Source organism: Phalacrocorax aristotelis, chromosome 1, assembly GCF_949628215.1.
Source record: "Phalacrocorax aristotelis chromosome 1, bGulAri2.1, whole genome shotgun sequence".
NCBI classification, from domain to species: domain Eukaryota; kingdom Metazoa; phylum Chordata; class Aves; order Suliformes; family Phalacrocoracidae; genus Phalacrocorax; species Phalacrocorax aristotelis.
The window spans coordinates 198,205,722-198,227,958 of NC_134276.1; the positions used below are offsets into that span (position 1 = coordinate 198,205,722).

At 36.8% G+C, this 22,237-nt stretch overlaps 1 protein-coding gene across 8 annotated transcripts in view; it reads left to right on the forward strand.

The window, feature by feature from the left end:
- The window catches only part of BRD1 (bromodomain containing 1), a 61,748-nt gene that overhangs the window by 11,573 nt on the left and 27,938 nt on the right, over window positions 1-22,237 (forward strand). For 7 of the 8 annotated variants that reach the window (XM_075081264.1, XM_075081265.1, XM_075081266.1 and 4 more), the window contains exons 3-8: window positions 5,195-5,351; window positions 11,719-11,850; window positions 16,052-16,180; window positions 16,970-17,282; window positions 18,087-18,347; window positions 21,677-22,165. In XM_075081264.1, coding sequence (XP_074937365.1) covers window positions 5,195-5,351; window positions 11,719-11,850; window positions 16,052-16,180; window positions 16,970-17,282; window positions 18,087-18,347; window positions 21,677-22,165 — 1,481 coding nt within the window. The remainder of the gene's footprint in view (window positions 1-5,194; window positions 5,352-11,718; window positions 11,851-16,051; window positions 16,181-16,969; window positions 17,283-18,086; window positions 18,348-21,676; window positions 22,166-22,237) is intronic. The other variant, XM_075081267.1, reaches the window with a different exon arrangement.

A 22,237-nucleotide genomic window follows, 5' to 3' on the forward strand; every position in this document is an offset into this window, starting at 1 on the left:
TGCTAATTCTCTCCCAGTTGGTGTCAGTGGAATGACTATAATTTTTTTTAGGTAATTTTTGTGTCTCTCCTGCTTTCTGTCAGTTTGGATATGTTCTGTGGAACTTTGAGCAAGGCTTAAAAATTCAAATGTTCTTGAAACTCAGTTTACTTTGTTACAGTTTGTTCCCTTTAGATTTTTTGATGTTTTGTTCTGACAGGTTTTAGAAACATATCTGCAATCTTTGTTTTGGAAAATAGGGGCATTTTATTTGCCCAGTAAAGTAGAACATCATTTGATTATTTATGGGTATACTGCCTAGGTAGGTATATTTTCTCCAGTTTGTATTTCGAAAACTTGAGAATGGAGAGATGCTATAGAAGTCTTCATATATTATAATACTAAAATGATATCTGTGGGGTTAAAGAGCATGCATGGTCTGTGGAGTGGTTAGTGATGATTAATAGAAAACTGGCTGATTATCACTCATTGGCTCTCTTACATTAAACTGCTACATAGTTAGCCACCAAAAATACTGTTTTCACTTTTTGTTGTAACCATTTGCCGTAGTTGCCACAGTGACAGAAGGCAGAAGGAAGCTGGAAGAAGGAAGCTGTGACTCTGCTAGTATGACAAGAGCATATGTCTTATGTTGATGAAAATGATTTTACGAATTTATCAAAAAGATGAGGAAAAACGGGCCTGAGTAACAGCTTTCTCTGAATGCTTTGACCAGTGCATTAAGATTATTACCCTTAGCAGGGTAGATTATCCATCAGGTGTCTCTGTGTGAGGTGAGGTTTAGTGTAGATCAGCTGTTAAATTAGTTTCTCATCAAATCTGTTGTATATTAATTTTCATTTAAAATAAAATTATTTGAGGCTGCCTTACCCTTTCAAAATAAACCAGTTTCCTCTTCTCATCCTGTTGCTTTTGTAAATAGAAAATATTTTTAATGCTGTAATCTACACTTCAGCCTAAACTATGGTTTCAGGCTGGGAACTGCAGGTGCTGTCTGAAAGCTTCAGTTGAAAGGGACCCTTCCCTTTTTAAAGGTAAGCAAGGGATTGTGTGATACCTCTGTATCATGTTTGTAGTACGTGTCACAGTATTTTACAGTCAGATACAAGTGGAGCTGGGGAAGGAAAGTAGTGTTGGCTTTCTCAGTTGCCTGTGGCACAAATAAAACAGTTTTGAAAAAATATTTTGACATCTGTGTAGTCTTGGAATGTAGCCCAAAAAAAGAAAAAGAACAAGAGGGAGTGTGGTGCTGCCAAGTGGTCATCAGCTTGAAACCTAATGCTTCTTTTATGGGACCAGTTATATAACAGCAGCTACTGAATTTCGTGGGAAAATGGCCACCTTTTTAAGAGTTTTGGAACTCTTCTTTCAATGTACTTTATTTTAAATAACTGATAAATTGAGGGGGAAACAACATACTGTGGGCCACTCTGAGGTGTTAAGGCCTCAGAACAGTGATTCAGGCTGCAGCAAGGTACAGCGTAAGAACTGTTCTGCTCTGGGTTTAGCTTAACTGTGTTAACTGTGTATATGTTTTGAGAAAAAAGTGTTTAGCACTAAACATGGTCCATTTCAGGATGCTCACTGGGAATTTTGTCATAACAAATTCTCTGTTCCATGCAGGAATTTTGTTGTAATGAATTCTCTGTTCCATGCGGGACCTGGACAGCAAGAACACTTCCATTCTCCCTGCTTGTTTCTGTAGTTGCTATAGTTGTGGCTTCCTCCCCCTCCTGACATATCTAAAGTCAGCTGTGATAGGGAGGACGGTAACTCTGGCCATCTGGCCATATCTTACAGATGTACCTTCCTACATTCTCTTTTTTGTAAGCTGTCTTCAATAGTAGTCCTGCACTTATTTGGCAATCTTAACAGAGATACAAAAGTTTATTAAGTAATGAGATTGCTCATTGCAATGAGATTGGTCTGTTTGTTTCTGAAGAGAAAGCACAGGTTCAATTGATACACTTGTGTTTAATGCGCATTTTAAATACTTGATATTTTTTTCTCCCAGTGCTTACTATGTTTGACTTGCCATTAGAAAATAAAACACTACAGAAAGCTGTTCTTCCCTGATACATTTATAAGTGGAAAAAGTTCTAGGGTGGACTGATCCCTTCGCAAAAAAAACCCCAAATGCCTTTGCTGAGGCGTTTTCTGTAGTTCTGGGAGGTGACGTAAGTGCTGTAAGCCTTGCCTCTCCGTGGGGGATTTGTCAGTGTAGTGTAGCTAATCCTGCTTTGTGCAAGTCAGATCCTGGATTGCAGAACTATAAAGTCTTCAAATGGCTCTCTCTTACCTGCCTTGAATATATACATTTTTTTTACTTCTTCAATAATTTCACTTAAAGTACATCTCCCTGTTGAAAAAAAGGAAGTGGAATGAGCAGGAAGCTCCTTTAAGACCTCAAAGAATTTCAAAACTCTAGCTTGAAAATTTACTTTCTACATTTACAAATTTAGTTCAAGCTCAGGTAGCAGGAAGGAACTTGCTCAAGAGCAATGCATAGTTTTGTGCCTTCTTTCACGCTTTTGTTCAGCTTCTCTGTAGCTGAACGTATCTTTGTGGGTAAGAACCTCTTTCCCAGTATGGTAGGGCTTTCAAGGGTGGGAGCTTCAAAATCAGGCTGTGATATTTCTAGGGTTCTACAGCAGGAGACAAATCATGTCTTATTTCCACAAAATGGTTGTATTGTCTGTCAATTTAAAGCGTTTTGGACAGTAAAAGTCTACCTGGGAGTATCTGACTAAGCAAAAAGATGATGAAAGAACTGTGCTATAGTTAGGGGGTTCTTAGGGTCAAACAGCAGATGGCAGATATCTACAGAGCTTCTACAGTCATGTGAAGAGCCTCTGACCTCGGTGTTTTGAGAAATTAAGAGGTGGTTGGTGGTATACTGCCACTACCAAAGTCTGGTGTCTGAATGAAATATGAATAGCCAGTATTTGGGTGTTTTTATTTGGATGGAAGGCAGAGAAGTAGGTTCCTAACTCTTGTTAGGTAGTTTCTGCACTCCAAGTTACCTTCTGTTTATTTGTATTTTTAAAGTTGGAGTGAACATCTTTCCTAAGCTTATTCCAGCACTTTACTTTTATAGTTATCTATGAATAGTATGGTTCGTTGTGTGAATGGGCAAATATACTTAAAGCCGTAATTAAATATGTTTGCTTAGTCTTGCCACATCTGATGGGCATGAAGCCAAGGCACCTTCCTTCATGTTAAGTTATGATTCTCTGCTCTCTCCAAATAGGTATATATTTGGCTCAGCCTTTTTTGACTCAGTTCAGTAGGTTTTGTTCTTTCCAAGAGAGAGATGTGAATTTAATTGTTTGATTGTTGATTGCATCCTATGATTAATGGTAATTCTTTTGTGTTTGATGTTTAATATGGTCACATCAAGGCCTGTTCTGCATTAAGTCTTTGTGGAGCCTGCCTCTGTTCTTCAGTGAAAGATTTAAAAGGCAGTCCTAAGTCCATCTGCAGAATTTCTAAGCTCTAAGTTAAGCTAAAGTTTTTTCAAGAATGCCTAACTGGCATAGTTATTCATTGAGAAATTATGTCAGTGAAGAACCGAAGGACATAATGGCACTGTATTTTGAAGAAAACCTGCGTTTGCTCTGCCTTTACCCTATGATGACTGAAAGCTCTGTAGCTACAGTTAGTGTAGAACCGGGTAGACCTGTGGCACCCTACCAGGGATAGATGACCTTTGGGGAACTCACTTATAGACTCACTTGTATGTCTGTCTGAAAAATATCAGTCAGGTTTCCCAGCTATTCTTAAAAATCATTTTAACCAAGGTTCACTTACAGCTTTACATTTTGTTTAGGTGTTTGACTACTTACCTGACAAACTGCTTTATTCCTAATATTAAAAGGGAAAAAGCAGAAAAATACTAATATTTAAATATTATGTTCCTGATTGTTATTTAAATGCCTCATGGTAATGGTCTACAAATCAGGCCCTTCTTGTATTTAATTTTGCCTATTTTGGTATTAAATTTTATCAGAGAATCTCTGATAAACCTACTACTATCCATTGGAGAGTTTTTCTATGGGTAGTAATGTGACAACTGAAGAATTAATAGGTTTCTGTTCATTGATATTATATTTTGCATAACTCAGTCTTACATCCAGCTTGGAGAAATCCTTTTTGCTCTCTCCAACTCACCACTGCCCTCAAAAGAATGAACAATTCCTCTAAAAATACAGGTGGTTGGTGCCTTGGGGTATCTTGTAATAATTTTGCAAGGACTGCTGCCAGCAACAAATCCCTGCAGTATCATACAAAGACAAAACCTTTTCATTCTACAACCATCAACATTTCTTTTACATCTTTGCCACGATTTCAAGATACTGTAGGCACAGAGTTGAAGATCTGTTTCAGATAACTTTTTTTTTTTTATATAAGTTTTGAGAAGTTAGTGTTGTGTGTGAGACTTGGACATTTAAACATGTCATTATTTAAAAAAAGTAGTGAAGTTTGTTTGTAATGTTCACATAGCACTCTCCTAGAGTATTTTTAAACAGTATACATAAACAGTATTTGCATATCTTAAAAAAACAAGTTTGGAGAAAATACTATTTATTTAATCAAGATATGCTTACCTGTTTGTATCGTCCTCTTTTGCATCTTGCCTGTGTGGATATTTTCATCATCTGTGTGGGGTAAAATCATGTGTTCTTCTGTTTTACATTTTTTGTTTCCTTTATTTACCAAAAATTTAGTATTAGATGAGCAAAATAAGCTTTCTGTTGCATGTTTTATATAAAAAGTTTGAAGATATCTTAAACTACTGATTCTGTGTGAAGATGGCAACAAATGATCTGAAAACTTTTGTAGGGATTTGAAGCTTTATTTCTGATTTTATTTTCAGTAGGAAAATTATTCTAAAATGCACATAAAGCTTTATTCTCGGCCCTAATCTGGGATTGCTCTTGAGGTAATGAAAAAATTGATGCCCTTTAGCTTTATAAAGTACTTTAACGTATTTGACGGAAACTAGAGTGTCAAGCGTCTGTATTTGATTGTAACCTACTGCTCAGAAATAATCGTCATTGAAAGAAATTAGTAATACGATGATCTCTGCTGTTGTTACATTATACATTCATGTATATCTGATGTTTAACTTCCAAGAGAGATATGTTATATGCGTTGCTGCGAAAAATACAATATCAGTTTTTCCATATTTTAGATTAAATAAGATTATGAATCAGGTGGCCATTCAGCGGAAGAAGCAGTTTGTTGAACGAGTGCACAGTTACTGGTTGCTTAAAAGACTGTCTAGGAATGGTGTTCCTCTGTTGAGAAGGCTGCAGTCCAGCTTACAGTCACAAAGAAACACACAACAGGTATGTGACATTTTTCTGATTTCTGATTTCTTCGTATTTTATAGAGCAAAAAATTAACCAGGGAATATAGCATGGAGTAAAAACTTTCTCTTACTGAGCACTGAGTAAATTCTTTACCTTATGCTTAAGTAAGATGACCTGTACTGGAAATTGGGCTTTATCTAATCCTTTTTAATTTGTGGGATATGAAAAAAAACCTTGTGGGTTCTTCTTTTGTTTCGCTTAAACGCTTTGCAAAAATACTGAAACCAAAACTATTCTAATACCACTGTTCATTGACTAGTATTGTGTCTTTTTGGAACTTGTTCCTCAATGTGCTATGAGTTAATAAGATCAAAAAAATTTAATTTCATCAGAAGATGCAAAGCGAATGTCGTCTTTGATACTTAGAACTGAGAAAAGCAGGGATTTTTACAGAGGAAAGGTTAGATGTACTAGTTCCGTTTTTAAATTCAGATCCTTATTGCCCACATTGTTTGGTAATAACAGAACAATGAGCAAGTTGTTGATGAAGTTCAAAGGCCTGTTTCAAGTTTTAGTTTCACCTTTGACATAGACAAGCATAAATTTATGCTGATGTTTTGTTCAAGTAAAACTCATCCTATCTAAAATACATCCAGGTTGGTTAAAGTTGTACACATTTATGAGTCAGAATTGCTGAAAAACAGTCACTCCAGATGTGTATCAGATTCAGAAGGCAGTAGTCTTCTTCCCATTTTTGTAATATGAACTCTGCTTCCCTTTTGTAATATTAACAACTCTTCAGTGACATTAGAGATTTTGTTGTTTCGGCTTCAAGGCACTGTGTGACTTTGAAAATAATTAAAACTTCTTTTCTGAATTCTGTATATGGAACCATGTGTGTAGACCTTGAAATGCTGTGAAGCATTATGATGTGGACATTTTTACTGCATCCTAGTTACCTTTTTTAACTGAACTGAAAATGTATTTGGCTGTGTTCTTTCCGTACTCCAGGTGTTTGACTTCCAGTGGAATTGTTATTGTAAAATAGCCCCTAGAACTTAAGAATGCATTTTATAATAATTTACTTGTATTAAATTGAGATTTTTTTTTTTTCCCCTTTAAAGCTTAACTGTAATTTTTCTTTGATTTGCGTTGCTATTTGTGGATTAAGTCATTAATTGATGTACTTGTAAAAATACCATGGTCAACACTGCTTCCTAATTATTTGGTCTGTCCTTTTGTGTGTGTTTCTTTTTTTAGCTTTTCATGAGAAAAACCAAATTAATAATTCCCAGAACAGTTGAGGTTGGAAGGGACCTCTGGAGGTCATCTGGTCCAACCCTACTGCTCAAGCAGGGCTATCTGTAACAGGTTGCCCAGGACCATGTCCGGACAACTTTCAAATATCTCCAAGGGTGGAGACTCCACAGCCTCCCTGGGCAACCTGAGCCAGTGCTCAGTCACCCTTACAGTGAAAAAGAATTTTCTGCTGTTCAGAGGGACACTAACGTATTTCAGTTTGTGCCCGTTGCCTCTGGTCCTGACAGTGGGCACCACTGACAAGAGCCTGGCTCCATCACCTTTGCACTGTCCCTTCAGGTATTTATAGACCTTGATTAAATTCCTTCCTGAGCCTTTTTTTCTCCAGGCTAAACAGTCCTAGCTCTCCCAGCCTTTTGTCATAGCTAAGATGCTCAGATTCCTTTTAGGTGGAATTTAGGTGGATTCCTTTTAGGTGGAATTAACTTTGAATATAAATTGGCCACTTGTTTAGCTTTCCTTCAGTCCTTCTATATCACTCCATTTTAATAGGGGGTTTTTTGAGTTCTAACTTCTCTAAAATATTTTGTATTCTACTCTCAGTCTTTGGTTAATCTTTTAATTCTGTATGACAAGTTTCTAGGCTGAAGAGTGGTGCCTAGCAGTCACCTAATAATAGCTGAAATTAATTTATTCAGATATTAGACTTTTTTATGAGCTTGAGCCCTCAAGAATAAAATAAAGCACAAAAGTCTGTGGCACATGTGACAGTATAGATGTAGGCTATAGTTAGTGTCTGAAAAAATAATGCTTGGTAGTTGGGAAGTACTTTTCCTACTGAAATGCATGATGAGACTGCAACACTTGTATATATTTAAATAGTAACTATCAAAATAAAACAATTCTTATGGTTGATGTTTGACTGTAATAAAATAAGGTGTAGGTAGGAGTTGTTTAAAAGCCCTTTGCCTGTTTGTACTAATGTACAAACACTACTTCTTTTCTAATTTCAGAACCATTCTTAAGTAAGAAAATAATGAAAATATATTCTAAATTAATGGGAAAATATTTAGGTTGGTTTATTAAAAATAGGGGCAATTCTGAGACTTTGTGCTTAGAAACTTATAATTGGAATTAATATTTTCTTTGGAAAAGAAGCAGCAAGTTTCAAGCAAAGCTGAATATAAAATTATCTTGTTGATGAAAAATGTGTAGGTGGTGCTTTTCGGTGAGTAGCAAGAGTCCTGCGACATTGTGCCTTCTCCATAGTATCTTCAATATGTATTTAGAACACCTATTAAAGTAGTCATAGCTGCAAAGCATTCCATGCATTAGTCATCTTCGTTACTCCAAATATAAGCCAAACCATAAAGAAGACTTTAATGAACAGCCGTGACATAGCTGTTCTGAGAACACATCAAAATTTTGAGATGTAGATGATTATTTTGTACATTTAGGTCTAGATGGGAAAATTCTTTTTACCTTATTTTATGTGAGAGGTCAGAACATCAAGAAACCTAAATAGGTTTTCAGTCAATCAAAGGAACATAAACTCTAATGTAATACAGATTCAGGAGAGATATTTATTATTATTGTTATTATTACTGAAAAGAAATGTTAAAATGAGGAACCAAAACTCTGAAAAAGGTTTCAAGATGCCTCTTGGAAGGTTGGTTTGGTCCCTTTCTGTTTGTTTACTAGAACAAATTTGGCAGGGCAGGAAGTGTTCTGTGACTTAGAATTACTTCCTAATGAACGTGTTTCAGAGCTCCGTTATGATATGCTTTTGAAGGTGATGCTACATCAACTAACAGTTCTAAACCAGGCAAAAGGTCTTCACTTATATACAACCTCACCATTTGCCAGGAACAAGGAGCCCTCTGAAGGAATGGTTTATACTGTCACTTCTCTCTCCACCTAGAAAATCAGGAAAGGTATTGGAAGTACTCTAATAGATTTATATCCCCATTATTTTAGGGTTTTTTTCCCTGTACTTAAAGAATGCTTGAATAAAAATAAGGTGTGAAATTTAAGTGTAGTAGCTTGTTGCTGCTGCAATGAGGTTGGTTTAAAACTGCTGTTTGGAGGAACAAAGTGGAAGGTGCTGGTGGCTAAAGTCATATCTGCGCTGAAGATTTCAGTAAGAGCACAAGTTGCAACCACAAAACAGTTTTGACCAATTGGCACGGAAAAGACAGCAGAGGGTCTTAATAAAACTGACTGTATTGATCAAGATGCAATTTCACCACTGTAATTCTGTTTTTGTTTGGCTCATATTAAATGTCCCTATAGGGAGTGAGGCTGTCCCTGTGTATTCACACCCAGCATAAGGAGCGATCTGTTGGCATGCTGACAGTGTTCCTGCTCGTATGCAGAGACTGGTAGCATACTCGTGGTGGGGAGTTGGAGCTGAAGACCAGATCTCAGTTGATGCATGTTCCACATGTAGAGTTAGAAGTGTTTCCCTCTTCCCTCAGTATTAATAAATGTGTCAGTTCTAGCTTTTCTAGATAATGTTTGGTGTTCAGCAAGAACTAAGTCCATCAGAAAGTACTAGAGTTTCTTTATAAATTTTTCTTGTGTCGTCAGCCATGAGAAATGTTGTGGCTTTTTTATAGAAAGAAACATTTGGAAGAACTCTTTACAGGAAGTTAATGGAAACTTCCCGTGTCAGAAAGCTTTTGAAAAGAACTCTTTTTATCCAAGTTTTTGCTAGTTAGGTGTTGGAAACCAGTGCATCATGCTCTTGTCAATTTGCCTGAATCTGTTAATCTAATTAAGGTATATGCTGTATGTCAGGAAATAAATAGGTTAGGGTAAAGGTGGATTTCCTTAGCTATTATAACCATGTCTGCCCACATTACTTTGCACAGAAGTGTCAAAAAATTGGAGGTTTGCTATTAATCCACAAGCAGGAGCAACGTTCAAGAAGGGAGTGTATGTGTGCACAAAAAAAAAGCAAACAAGGTGCTTTTGATACTTTGGGTCACCTCTGCAGTTTTACACCTACCTGCCTATTTCATGGAATTAAATTGGTCAAACAGCTGACTCAACTAAAGAATAATGGGGGTGTTTTGTTGTTGTTTTCTGTTTGTTTTTTTTTAAGTGCAACTGCACCTTCAGATTTAGCCAAATACTTAAGTCTCTAATGAACTACCCCAAGACCTAATGTAACAAAGTAACATTTTTTTCTTACTCTATTTAGGTTTCCTGACCCACCCTAAAACTAGTATGGTTTTATTGACTTAGCTTTCAGCAGGGTCAGTTCCCCAGTTTCATGAACTATGCAATTACATAGGGCAAAAGAGCGGACTCTGAGTGGCTGCAAGTAAAGGGAGGACAAGCCTTCCACTTTTAGCAATAGCCACAACTTAATTTGGTCCTGAAAAATAGCATAACTATGAAAAAATTGTATAGCTGTGTCAGTTAACAGTTAGGTTGCTTTTCCCCACACGGGAGCTGTACTCAGAGATGAAGTGGTGTAGGAGAACAGCAATTAGTGGCAGTGTAGACTTTCTAATTCAGTAAGTCTCTGAGAATTGGAAGGAAATTAAAATGTGCATATTAATATTTTTTCTGTCAAAAATTACTTTGAGCTATTCTGACCCTCCACAGTTAAAATATATGTGTAAGTCAAGGCTTAACTCCTTAAAAGAAACTATAACTGTCAGTAGTAATAGTCATCAGGAAAGGGAACTATAAGCTTCTAGGTAGAATTTTTTGGTGGTCTTTTGTGTGCAGGTTTTTTCCCTTTTTTTTTTTTTTTTTCCCCTTTTTTCTTTTTATTAAGAGGAACAAACTCTTATTTCTAGATTGCTATATTGTAATACAGAGATAGTTGATAGTTAAGGATTTTCAACGTCAGTGAAGTCAGAGATCTGAATAAAACTAACTTCATAGCTTCCACAGGTACTTGCCTTTACTTTTACAAAGTCTATAAAGCAGTACAATATGATGCTGATCATGGAATCATAGCACTCACAAATCTGTTAAAATTTTTTTAAACTGCCAGTGTTTGCAATTCTATTTTTAGAACCTTCTGTCTGAAAAATTGCACAAGCTTCCTTTAGAGGATCTGTGATATTTCTAAATTACCCGTCTATTAAGGAGGTTTTTGCTTTGAGTATAACAATTCGTAATGTTGGTTATTGTTCATCTGCTTAGCTGGTTTTCTTTATTCTTCTTTTATTTTATAACTTATGGAATTTATTGTTTGTTTTAGTTTAAAAAAACATGACGTTTACTTATCAAGTGTATATTGCGTTATGCTAGTTACAGGCAAGCATACAAAGCGTTGGATCTCTTTCTGAGATTCTTTTATAAAAAAATTATTTTAAACGTAGTAATTTTCTAAAGCAGATGTTTCTTTTGTGTACTTGGTGCTAATATCAGGACTTTTTTTATGGCATTGTTTCTGGTGAATTATCAATACCATTTGAATGTTACAGGTAGTATTCCAGTATCCTTCTTTTTCCTATGAAAAATTGTTTAAAAAAATACAGTTTTCTGTATGTACAGATCAAACTAAATACTGCAAGTGTTTAAACAGTCTTTCATCCTAAAAATGTGTAAATTAAATTCTTTATCCATTCACTGAAAGGTTGTATTACTGCATTACCCATTTTTATCCATTTGCAGTACTATTTGAAGTTACATTATTTAATAAACTGCTTTTCATTTCCTGTCCTCAGAAGTCATGATGGTGTTGTTCTGTTACAAGTGTGTCCTAATTCTGCTGGGTGCAGGGGAAGTGGAGAAACAAGAATTTGTTTCTACCAGGCTTGAGTTTCTGAAGAAGCTGATGATCTTAACCTGCTTTGGATTTTGATGTGAAAATACTGAATCTTATTTTGCAGCTAGGTTGCTGTTTGCTATATTGCTTTTTCTGATGTAAATAGCCTTCACCATAGGATTGCTTTCCAGTTTATAGATTTTGTTTTCAGCTAGACAGTTGAGAAACTCTAGAAGATACCCTGACCAGAGGTATTCTTTTGTTGCAGTACGAAGCTTCTGACCAAGTGCTGTAACTATAAGACAGTAGTTTCTCCTTTCCTGTGAATACATTCTGTAATTGCATGAAACTAGCTTATAAAAAGAGGTTAGTGTTTTTCATTTGATGAAAACCTTTTGATTCTTTTCTTAGAGAGAAGATGATGAAGAAATGCAGGCCTTAAAAGAAAAATTGAAGTACTGGCAAAGGCTGCGCCATGATCTTGAAAGAGCACGTTTGTTGATTGAACTTATACGTAAGCGTGAAAAATTAAAAAGAGAACAGGTAAATGGAGTACCTTTTATTCTGGTGAAACTTTTCTGAAGGAAAGATGGTTTAAATATTCTCACACACAGTTTTTGCAATAGAAAGACTGCAGTGTTTTTCTTTTAATCCTCATGTAGGATCAAGAAACGTGTGCGCACACTCACACAAACTGTTTGAAGTATATAAAATTATCATAGAATCATAGTATGGTTTGGGTTGGAAGGGACCTTTAAGGCCATCTAGTCCAACCCCCCTGCAGTGAGCAGGGACATCTTCAACTAGGTCAGGTTGCTCAGAGCCCCATCCAACCTGACCTTGAATGTTTCCAGGGATGGGGCATCCACCACCTCTCTGGGCAACCTGTTCCAGTGCTTCACCACCCTTATAGTAAAATATTTCATCTTTATATCTAGTCAAAATCTACCTTTTTTTTTTTTTTCTTAGTTTAAAGCCATTAGTCCTTGTCCTATCGCTATAGGCCCTACCAAAAAGCCTGTTTCTCTCTATCTTACAAGCCCACTTTAAGTACTGAAAGGCCACAATAAGATCTCCCTGGAGCCTTCTCTTGTCCAGGCTGAACAACCCCAATTCTCTCAGCCTGTCCTCACAGGAGAGGTGCTCCAGTCCTTGGATCATCTTTGTGGCCCTCCTCTGGACCTGCTCCAACAGGTCTGTGTCTTTCCTGTACTGAGGACTCTAGAGTTGTATGTGGTACAGCAGGTAGGGTCTCACCAGAGCAGAATCACCTGCCTCAACCTGCTGGCCACGCTTCTTTTCATGCAGCCCAGGATACCGTGGCTTTCTGGGCGGCAAGCGCACCTTGCCAGCTCATGTCCATCTTTTCTTTCACCAGTACCCCCAAGTCCTTCTCTGCAGGCCTGATCTAAATACCTTCATCCCTCAGACTGTATTGATCGATCAGGGGTTGCCCTGACCCATATACAGCGTCTTGTACTTGGCCTTGTTGTACCTCATGAGATTCACACAGGCCCACTTCTTGAGCTTATCCAGGTCCCTCTGGATGCCATCCCACCCTTCAGGCATGTCAACCACACCACTCAGCTTGGTGTCATCAGCAAACTTGCTGAGGTTGTGCTCAATCCCACTGTTTGTGTCACTGATGAAGATATTAAACAGCACTGGTCCCAGTATGGACCCCTGAGGGACACCACTTGTCACCACCCTCCATCTGAACATCGAGGCGTTACCTCTAGATACAACCATCCAACCAATTCCTCATCCACTGAACAATCCACCCATCAAACCCGTATCTCTCCAATTTAGAAAGAAGAATGCTGTGGGGGACTGTGTCAGAGGCTTTACTGAAGTCCAGATAGATGACATCCCTAGCTCTTCCCTTGTTCACTGGTGCAGTCACTCCATCACAGAAGGCCTCTAGGTTGGTCAGGCAGGACTTGCCCTTGGTGAAGCCACACTGGCTGCCTTGGATCACCTCCCTGTCCTCCATGTGCCTTAGCATAACTTCTAGGAGGATCTGTTCCATGATGTTCCCAGGCACAGAGGTGAGGCTGACAGGTTGGTAGTTCCCAGGATCCTCCTTTCTACCCTTTTAAAAAATGGGCACAATGTTTCGCTTCTTCCAGTCCCCAGGGACTTCACCTGCATGACATGACTTTTCAGATATGGAGAGCAGCTTGGCAACTACGTCAGACAATTCCCTCAGGACTCTGGGATGCATCTTATCAGGTCCCATAGACTTGTGTATATCCAGGTTCTTCAGGTGGTCTCGAACCTGATCTTCTCTTATAGAGGGAGGGACTTTGCTCCCCCAGTCCCTGTCTTGCTGTCCATCCACTTGAGAGGTGTGGGAAGAGAGGTTGCTGGTGAAGACTGAGGCTAAGACATTGGTGAGTATCTCAGCCTTTTTGTCTGTCGTTACCAGTTTGCCAGTCCTGCCCATCAGGAGGAGTACGCTTTCTTTGACCTTCCTCTTCTGGCTGATGTGGTTATAGAATCTCTTCTAGTTATTCTTTGCATCCCTTGCCATGTTCAGCTTCAGCTGCGCCTTGGCCTTCCTGACCCTATCCCTACACAACCAGGCTATACTCTTCCCAGGATACCCATCCCTGCTTCCACTGCCTGCGCATTTCCTTCCTGCCCTTTAGTTTGACCAGCAGATCTCAACTCATTCATGCCAGTCTCTTCCCTTCCTTGCCTGATTTCTTATACCTGGGTATTGAGAGCTCTTGTGCTCTATGGAAAGTGTCCTTAGTGACCTGCCAGCTCTGTTCTGCTCCCTTGTCCCCGAGGGCAGTTTCCCAGAGTGTCTGGTGGATTAACTCCTTGAAGAGCTGGAAGTTTGCTTTCCTAAAATTCAGGGTCCTGACTTGACTCTTTGTCTGACCCATACCCCTCAGGATTGTTATCATCCATCAGTGCATGATCACTGCAGCCTAGGCTGCCTCCAGTCTTGATGTCACCAGTTAGCTCATTTGTGTTGGTGACCAACAGGTCCAGTATTGCATTTCTTCTGGTAGGGCTGTCTATTACCTGGCTTAAGAATTTATCTTCAATGCACTCCAGGAGTGTCCTGGATCGCCTACACCTTGCTGTGCTACTTTTCCAGCAGGTGTCGGCGTGGTTGAAGTCCCCCAGCAGGACAAGAACCTGTGAGCATGATGCCTCCTCTACCTGGAGTAAGAAGGCTTCATCTGTATGCTCCCATTGATAAGGCAGCCTGTAGTAGACCCATAAGCTTTCAGCCTGCCTGTGATTATTCTTCAGGAACAACTCTTCACACTGTATTGATTTTTTTTTTTTTTTTTTTATGTAGAGGGCAGTGCCTCCACCCCTCCTTCCTCGCTTGTCCCTTCTGAACAGCCTGTAGCCATCAATAGTCACACTCCACACACGGGATTCATTCCACCAAGTTTCAGTAATGGCAACTAGGTCTAGCTTTGTAGCAGATGGTGAATTCCAACTCCTCCTGTTTGTTGCCCATGCGGTGTGCATTGGTGTAGAGAAATTATTTAACAAGCCATTCTGTCAGACTTAAAAAGACAATTGGTTTCTGAACAACTGTAGAAAATAGGATCTCTTCAGGTTTTCCCAATGCACGTGCCTATATTGAGTAGCACTTCTATTCTTCTGTCACCAAAACAAGTGTTAAAAAGAGCTGTATCTCAGTCCTACAACATTTTAGAGATAACAGTGCTGGGAGAAGAAATTTGAGGAAGCGGTAATGCAGGAAGATAGCATTTTATATGAAAACTGTGAAAGCAAAATATTTGCACTTATGAGTCTTTAATTGTCCTTGTTTATATAAACACCATTCCATTTTTACTTTTTGCAAGCTGTGACTATTCATTGCAAGCTAATATAGTTTGTACTTCTTGAGTGCTTTCTGCACTGCTTTCTGCAGTTCCATGCATCATTCCTGTATATACACATATCCCTTGCTATACATATGTATTTTGTATTAGTATTTCTACACATGTATTTTATGTGTGTTTGTGTGTGTATACTTTGTTTACATGTTTATGTTATGTGTATACACACACGCCATTAATGTGTCGTTAAAATTTATTTTTGCCGTAACAAGACTGTTTCAGTGTTGATAACTCTTTAAGTAGCCTGAAAATAAAACTATAGAGGAGTTGTAATATCATCACAAATAATGAAAATTCTGAAGGATAATTAAGTATTTGAAGACGTTGTTGATTCTGTTTTGTGCAATTATTTTCTTGGAACTTACATAGAACATTGTCTTTAAAATTACTCTTTGTGTTCTCTTACATAGCTTGTAAACATTAATGAAATTCTCTTTTTACGCTTTGAACATGGCACTACAATGGAAACTTAATTTTAATACCTTTAAATTCTTGTTCTTATTGTCACATTGATGGCAAAATATGAAAATGTTCATGTAACATCTTTTTCAAAGAAAAAAGTTAAAAGATCTTTTAAAAGTTAAAAAAATGGAACAAAATTAATTTATAGATGAAATATAAATTTGAGTTTTGAGAAGCCTGTTGAAGTTGAGTCTACAATGAAGGGATGAGAATTATTTTTCTTATCAAGTCATCAGCTGAAAATGTATGTCAACAAATGCAAACTGATGATATGGAAAGTGGCATTGAACTAAGTTACTTAAAGTATATTGTGTTTCATACCTAAAAGTACTTCACTATTGCTGCAAAACGACTTAAAACAGGATCTTAATGAAACATGTTCAATTGGATAATTTTTACAACATCAGGTCAAGATTGAGCAGGTTGCTATGGAACTTCAGCTTACTCCATTCACTGTACTTCTGCGATCAGTTCTGGATCAGCTGCAGGAAAAGGATTCTGCTCGTATATTTGCTCAACCAGTGAACCTTAAAGAGGTATGTTTTAAGTTGTGTTTCCTTATGTTTAGCTATGACTTGGTGGCACTTAAGTACAAGAAACAAATCATTGCATGCAGAGTTGGGAGCAGTATTACCTTTTAATTTCTATTCTGATAATTTACGTTGTGAGTTATGACTTCCTGCTAAGAAAGTCTATTTATGCTCATATACCAAAATAATTTCTGGAAAATACTTGTAGAGAGTAACGTATTGATCTTTTTCATTAGAATTATTTGATTAAGCAAACTCAAAGGGTCTCTTAAAGGGTCTCTGTGTTCTTACTTGCAGGTGAAATTCCTTTTCATTCAGTGGGAAACCAGACAAACTTAAGAGTGCATGTGAGTGTGTGTATGTGTGCATACGTACATATAAACACACTTATACATGTGCATAAATAACATGTAGACATGTCTGAATTTTATATATATACATGTGTGCATATACTAGATACGCTTGTGTATGTTATACATGTGAATATATGTATACATATATTTGCAAGGGTGCATATGCATAAATACATGTATAATATGTACATAAACCCACGGAATTCTAAAAACGTGTAGTTTCAGCTCCAACATGTTACCTAAGATGCAGAATCTGGTAGTATGCAAACTTCTGTTGGCATGCAAGTGTTACAATATCAATATGTGCAAATTCTAAGCTACATTTTGAAGTTCTTGATTTGAGGTGTTACAAAATACATTAGAAAATGTGCATCAGTTAATAGCTAATGTTACTTTGCCTGTAATAATTTTACTCATTTGTGTTTTAAATATCTATTCAAAGGTTCCAGACTATTTGGATCATATTAAACACCCTATGGATTTCTCTACCATGCGAAAACGGTTAGATGCTCAAGGCTATAAAAACCTCAGTGAGTTTGAAGAAGACTTCAATCTTATCATAGATAACTGTATGAAATACAATGCAAAAGATACAATATTCTATAGAGCTGCAGTGCGGTTAAGAGATCAAGGAGGTGTAGTTCTCAGGCAAGCTAGGCGAGATGCTGAAGGAATCGGTTATAATAATGAAACTGGAATGCACTTACCTGAACGGCCTAAACTTGAGTCACCCCAGCCTTTCTCTTGGGAAGATGGTAAGATGGTTTTGGATTATTTGTAAAAATTTCATTTTTCATTACACACAGTGTGTACATTCCATACAGATGTTTAGGATTGTTGCTGCTCCGTTTGCTGACTAGATTCCCCCTAATAAAAACATTGCTTGAAAGATTCAAGTGTTTCTATTCTGCTAGATCTGTCCTTAGAAGGGTGTTACCCAGATGCTGATTTTGACAATGCCAGAGCCTAATTTAACAAGATCCATGAGAAAGGTTTTTAAATTGAGCGCTTTCTTTCACATGATTTTATATGCTTGTAAGTCATGAAAAATGGCTACCAGTGTGTGTAGACTTAAGCATACTCTTAAATGACTTACTGAACTAAAAAATCAAGCATGTTTGTAATACTAGGAATTAAAATTACTTCTTTTGACATATGTATCAGTTTTCTGAGGTTTTGGCAATAAAGGAGAATAATTAACATGTTTCTGTTATAACCATAACCATAATCTTGCCCTTCTCTTTGACAAGAAGCAAATCTGTTAGGGTGGAAGGATTAATTATGTTTGTCTTCTGACCTTTGAATTCTTTCGTCTACTACGTAGTTTTCCTGAGCAAAATGCTTATCAAGAAGAATAGTAATTACACAGTAGGAATTCTTTCAACATTTCTTCACTGGTAACGGTGAAGCTACTAAGACTGTAATCTAAGTAGCTTTTTGATTACATTTTATAATTCTGGGAATTAAATTTTGTTTTTGTCTTCCTGTTGGTGTTATTATTCTGGGAAATATTCCGGGCAATGCTAACACATTTTCAATTATATGTATTTTGACTTCAGTGGATAGGTTACTGAATCCTGCGAACAGAGCACATATGTCCTTGGAAGAACAGCTCAGAGAGTTGCTAGAAAAACTTGATCTCACCTGTGCAATGAAATCCAGTGGGTCAAGGAGCAAAAGAGCAAAGCTGTTAAAGAAAGAAATCAGCATTATTCGCAACAAACTAAGTCAGCAACACAACCAAGCTCCTCAAATAGAATCAGGTATTGGAAGTTTTGAAGAAGAAAGTGCAGCATTAGAACAAGATGGAGAAGAAGAAGGTAAGATTTTAAACCATGTTTAAGTCAGTACTGTTCTGAACCTCTTCAGTCAGGTGCTTTAATCATGAGAATCAGTGTGTAATAAATGGATATTATATTGAATTTTTAAAATTCCAAATAACCACTTAGTCACAACAAATATTTTGAGAATAGGAGAATGATCTTTTTAAACAAAAACTCCCTCCATTATTTTTCACAGCAGCAAGGCTTTTTAAAAATTTAGGTGTTTAGAAATGAAAGTGCCAACAATCTGATACGAAAGGAATCAGAAATGCCTAAGTGGAAAACATCTTTGTACTTTTGGAAACCCACTTAAGTGCCAAAATATGTGTGAGGGATCATGTTGAGCCTAGGTCAATAGTGCTGAAAACTCTGGCTGTTGTACTGTCTTTTGTAATTTTTTTATTCTCTACACCAAGCTCTGGGGAGTGTGGAGGGTAGGTTTGGGTTGGTTTGATTTTTATTTTTTTAAAATAAAGCTAACTATTGATAGGGTTTAACAAACTTCATGTTGTAGAAACAAGTCAGCCATACCTAACCAGCCCTTCCCCTTGTGCTTCTCTTCCTTCTCAAAATGTTGGTCTCAGAACTGCATCTACTTTTGGCTAAGTCCCTTCGGTTTCAATGAGAGCAGTATACTAGAAAGACCTAACTTTATATTTCAGTTTAATATTTTACTTGCTTTTTTAGCTTTTAAATCAGTTACAGAGGTCTTTATTGCTCATTTTTGAATCATGCAAAGAGAAACGAGTCTCTCTTTCTGACAAAAAAAAAAAAGTTCTGCTGAGTTTATTTCAGGATCAGCTCTTCTCTAAAATGCTAACCTATTTTTCTTCAAGAGTTAGAGGCATGTTTCATTTTGAATAAGTGCATAAAATGGGAGGAGGAAGGAGCTCAAGGGAAAGTGTAAGAATGGTAATAAATAAAACAGTCTGTGTCTGGTGCAGCTTGATGTTATCAAAATTTTTGAAAGGTGAAGTCGATAAAATGACTGTCCTTAACTGCCATTCAAAGAGCACTTAGTTCTTAATTCTTAGTGTGACTAAGAAAGTGCTTTTCAAACATTTGATTTGCTTGAGATTTGAACGACACTGTACGTGAATCAATATATTTGTTCTGAGGCCGTTAAGTATTCTTAAAATGTTTAATTTTTTTTTTTTTGGTTGTTTTTTTTTTTGGTGGGTTTTTTGTTTGGTTTGGGGGGTTTGGATTTGTTTTTTTTTGTCTGTTTGTTTTTTAAAACCTTCAAGTGATGGTGCTCCTGAATATAGTTCTTTAGGAATATAGTTTCTGGCAGATAATGAGTCACTAACTGTTTTTATTTGTAGCTTAACATTTTTATGACACAGCCTTTCACTGCAGCTGTTGTGCAAAATATAGTCCAAAAGTGAGCAGGAGCTGTTTTCTTATATTTACAGTACACTTCTAAAAAAGCATAATGAAAAGCATGATCCAGAGTTCATTGGTGTTGTTCTTACAATTCTGATATAGTGAAAAGTAGTAGTCATTAGTTCAAATTTTGATTCTGAAATGGAAGGTACTTAGAGGAGTAAAGAAAAAAAAATTGCCACAAAGAAAGATGAGGAAAGAGTAGAATCCTGTGCCCAGGGTCTCTACAGGAGCTGACTTTAGAAAAGCTGTGAATTACCCACCTTGCAAGTCTCTTCTCAGTTTCTGCTCATGTGAAAAATATGGTACCGGAATAACCCTGTGAAATATAGGTTTTAGTGTCTGAACAGATCTCAGGTGTTTTTCTGTGCTTAAATCTTTTAGTGAACAATTTCTAATTTTAAGAAAATCAGAATTTGTTCACAAAGAGCAGTCATCTTGGACATTCTAAACTACAGGCTTTTTAAATTGGTAGTGCTTTAAATGTGCTTATCTGACTGTAAATTTTGTTCTAAATGTCTTCCTGAAATAATATTTACCAATCTTAATACTTGTATGCCTTCAAAGGATGTGAGCATAGTCACACTTTATTTTAACAATATATTTTTAATATGAGCTATGCTGTTGTTTGATTAAACCTTAAACAATGGGGCAGATATTTTTCTGTGCTTAGAAGTCATCGATTTCCAAGTAAGCATTGCTGAGACAAAACCAAAACAACATAGAGATAATATTTAATCCGCTACAGATATAGGGCTTAAACCCCTGGGTTTTTTCATTTTTTTTTTCAGGTGGTGTAGAAAAATTAAGTAAACTTCAAAATTTTATGTGATAGCATAAATATTATCTTGGTCTCATACAGTTACACTAGAAGAAGAATCTTCTTTCTTCTTATTAATTTATATTTTAAAAGATTCTTTTGGAAGCTAGAAAAAAGGTTTAAACATCTTTTTGAGTTGATAGTTATGAAGTAGGAAGTCCTTCTACTTGTATTTGGGAATGCTACAACAGTAAAATAGTTTGGGTTTTGGTTTTTTTTTTTCTTCCCATCATTTTGGCTATGGGATGAAAAACTGAAGCTAGTTTTGTACACTCATAGTTATATCTCCATTGTCTTTTCCCAGCATGGAATTATTGGAATTGGCTGGGACATAATCACATTTAAAAAAAAAAAAAAGTGGGGGGAGGAGGAACAAAAAATGGTAGAGGGTGGATTTTCTGATCTCTCCTATCAAGTCTGCATTGTCTAGTGTGTATTTGCCAACTAATGGCTAATCGAGCTGCAAGACTGTGGGGTGGTGGTTGGGGGGGTGGTGTTTTCCCCTCCCTTTTTAAATTTATTTTTCTTTTTGGTAGATAAAACTTCTAGCCACAACTGTAAAACAGCTTTGTGAATCTTGCCTTTCTGTAAATTTTATAACACGTTTTAGCTGACTCTAGTAGGTCAGGTTACAAATACTTTTTTTTTTTTTTAAAAAATGCTTATCTGCTAAAATTTGTCTATAGGCAGGTAAGGTGAATATTGATAAGGTGAAATAGATAAAAATGTATATTATCAAAAATTTTACTTGAATGGCAGTGTAATTGCATTTAACAGATAATCATCCACCACCCCAACTTCCTATTTAAAAAAATAGATTTCTTAGTTTTTAGTTAATGAAACTAACATAACTGCATGAGAAGTAAAAAGTATTTATTGAGGTGTAAATTGTTAACACCAACTATAAACACCTACTTTTCTATCCATGTTACATTCCCAGTATAAAAGTAGGAACTACTAACTAGGGCAGATTGTTGCTAGACAAGGTTTGTTTTTAAAATGTTATGCTTTGTTTCCAAACAACAATTTATTTGGTGGGCTGCACATTTATAGTGAGTTTTATAATAGACTTTATAACTACAGGTTTTCAAAAATCACACTCTATTTATAATTTTTTCAGGAGATAAATCTCCCCCTAAACTTGAACCATCAGATGCATTACCTCTTCCTTCAAACTTGGAGACTAATTCAGAACCACCAACCCTCAAACCAGTAGAACTCAATCCAGAGCAGAGTAAGCTTTACAAAAGAGTAAAATTTGATAATGAATTATATAGCACTTCCATTCAGAAAGAAATAAATGGACACACTCCAGAACACTTACTTGACAGTAATCTCAATGAGTCGACTGTTTCTTCTGTAGCTGAGTCATCAACTGATGTAAACAGACGTACATCCATTCTCTTCTGCAAATCGAAAAGTATAAGCCCCCAAAAGTCTGCAAAGAACACTGAAACCCAGCCAACTTCTCCACAGCTAGGGACCAAAACCTTTTTGTCTGTAGTCCTTCCAAGGTTGGAGACACTTCTGCACCCAAGGAAAAGATCAAGGAGTGCTTGTGGAGATTCTGAGGTTGATGATGAGTCCCCTGTAAAGCGCTTGGATACAGGTAAATGCTACAAAGCTTACTTGAATGGATGCATATCAAAGTTAACATACCTGTTATTTTTTTTGATATACA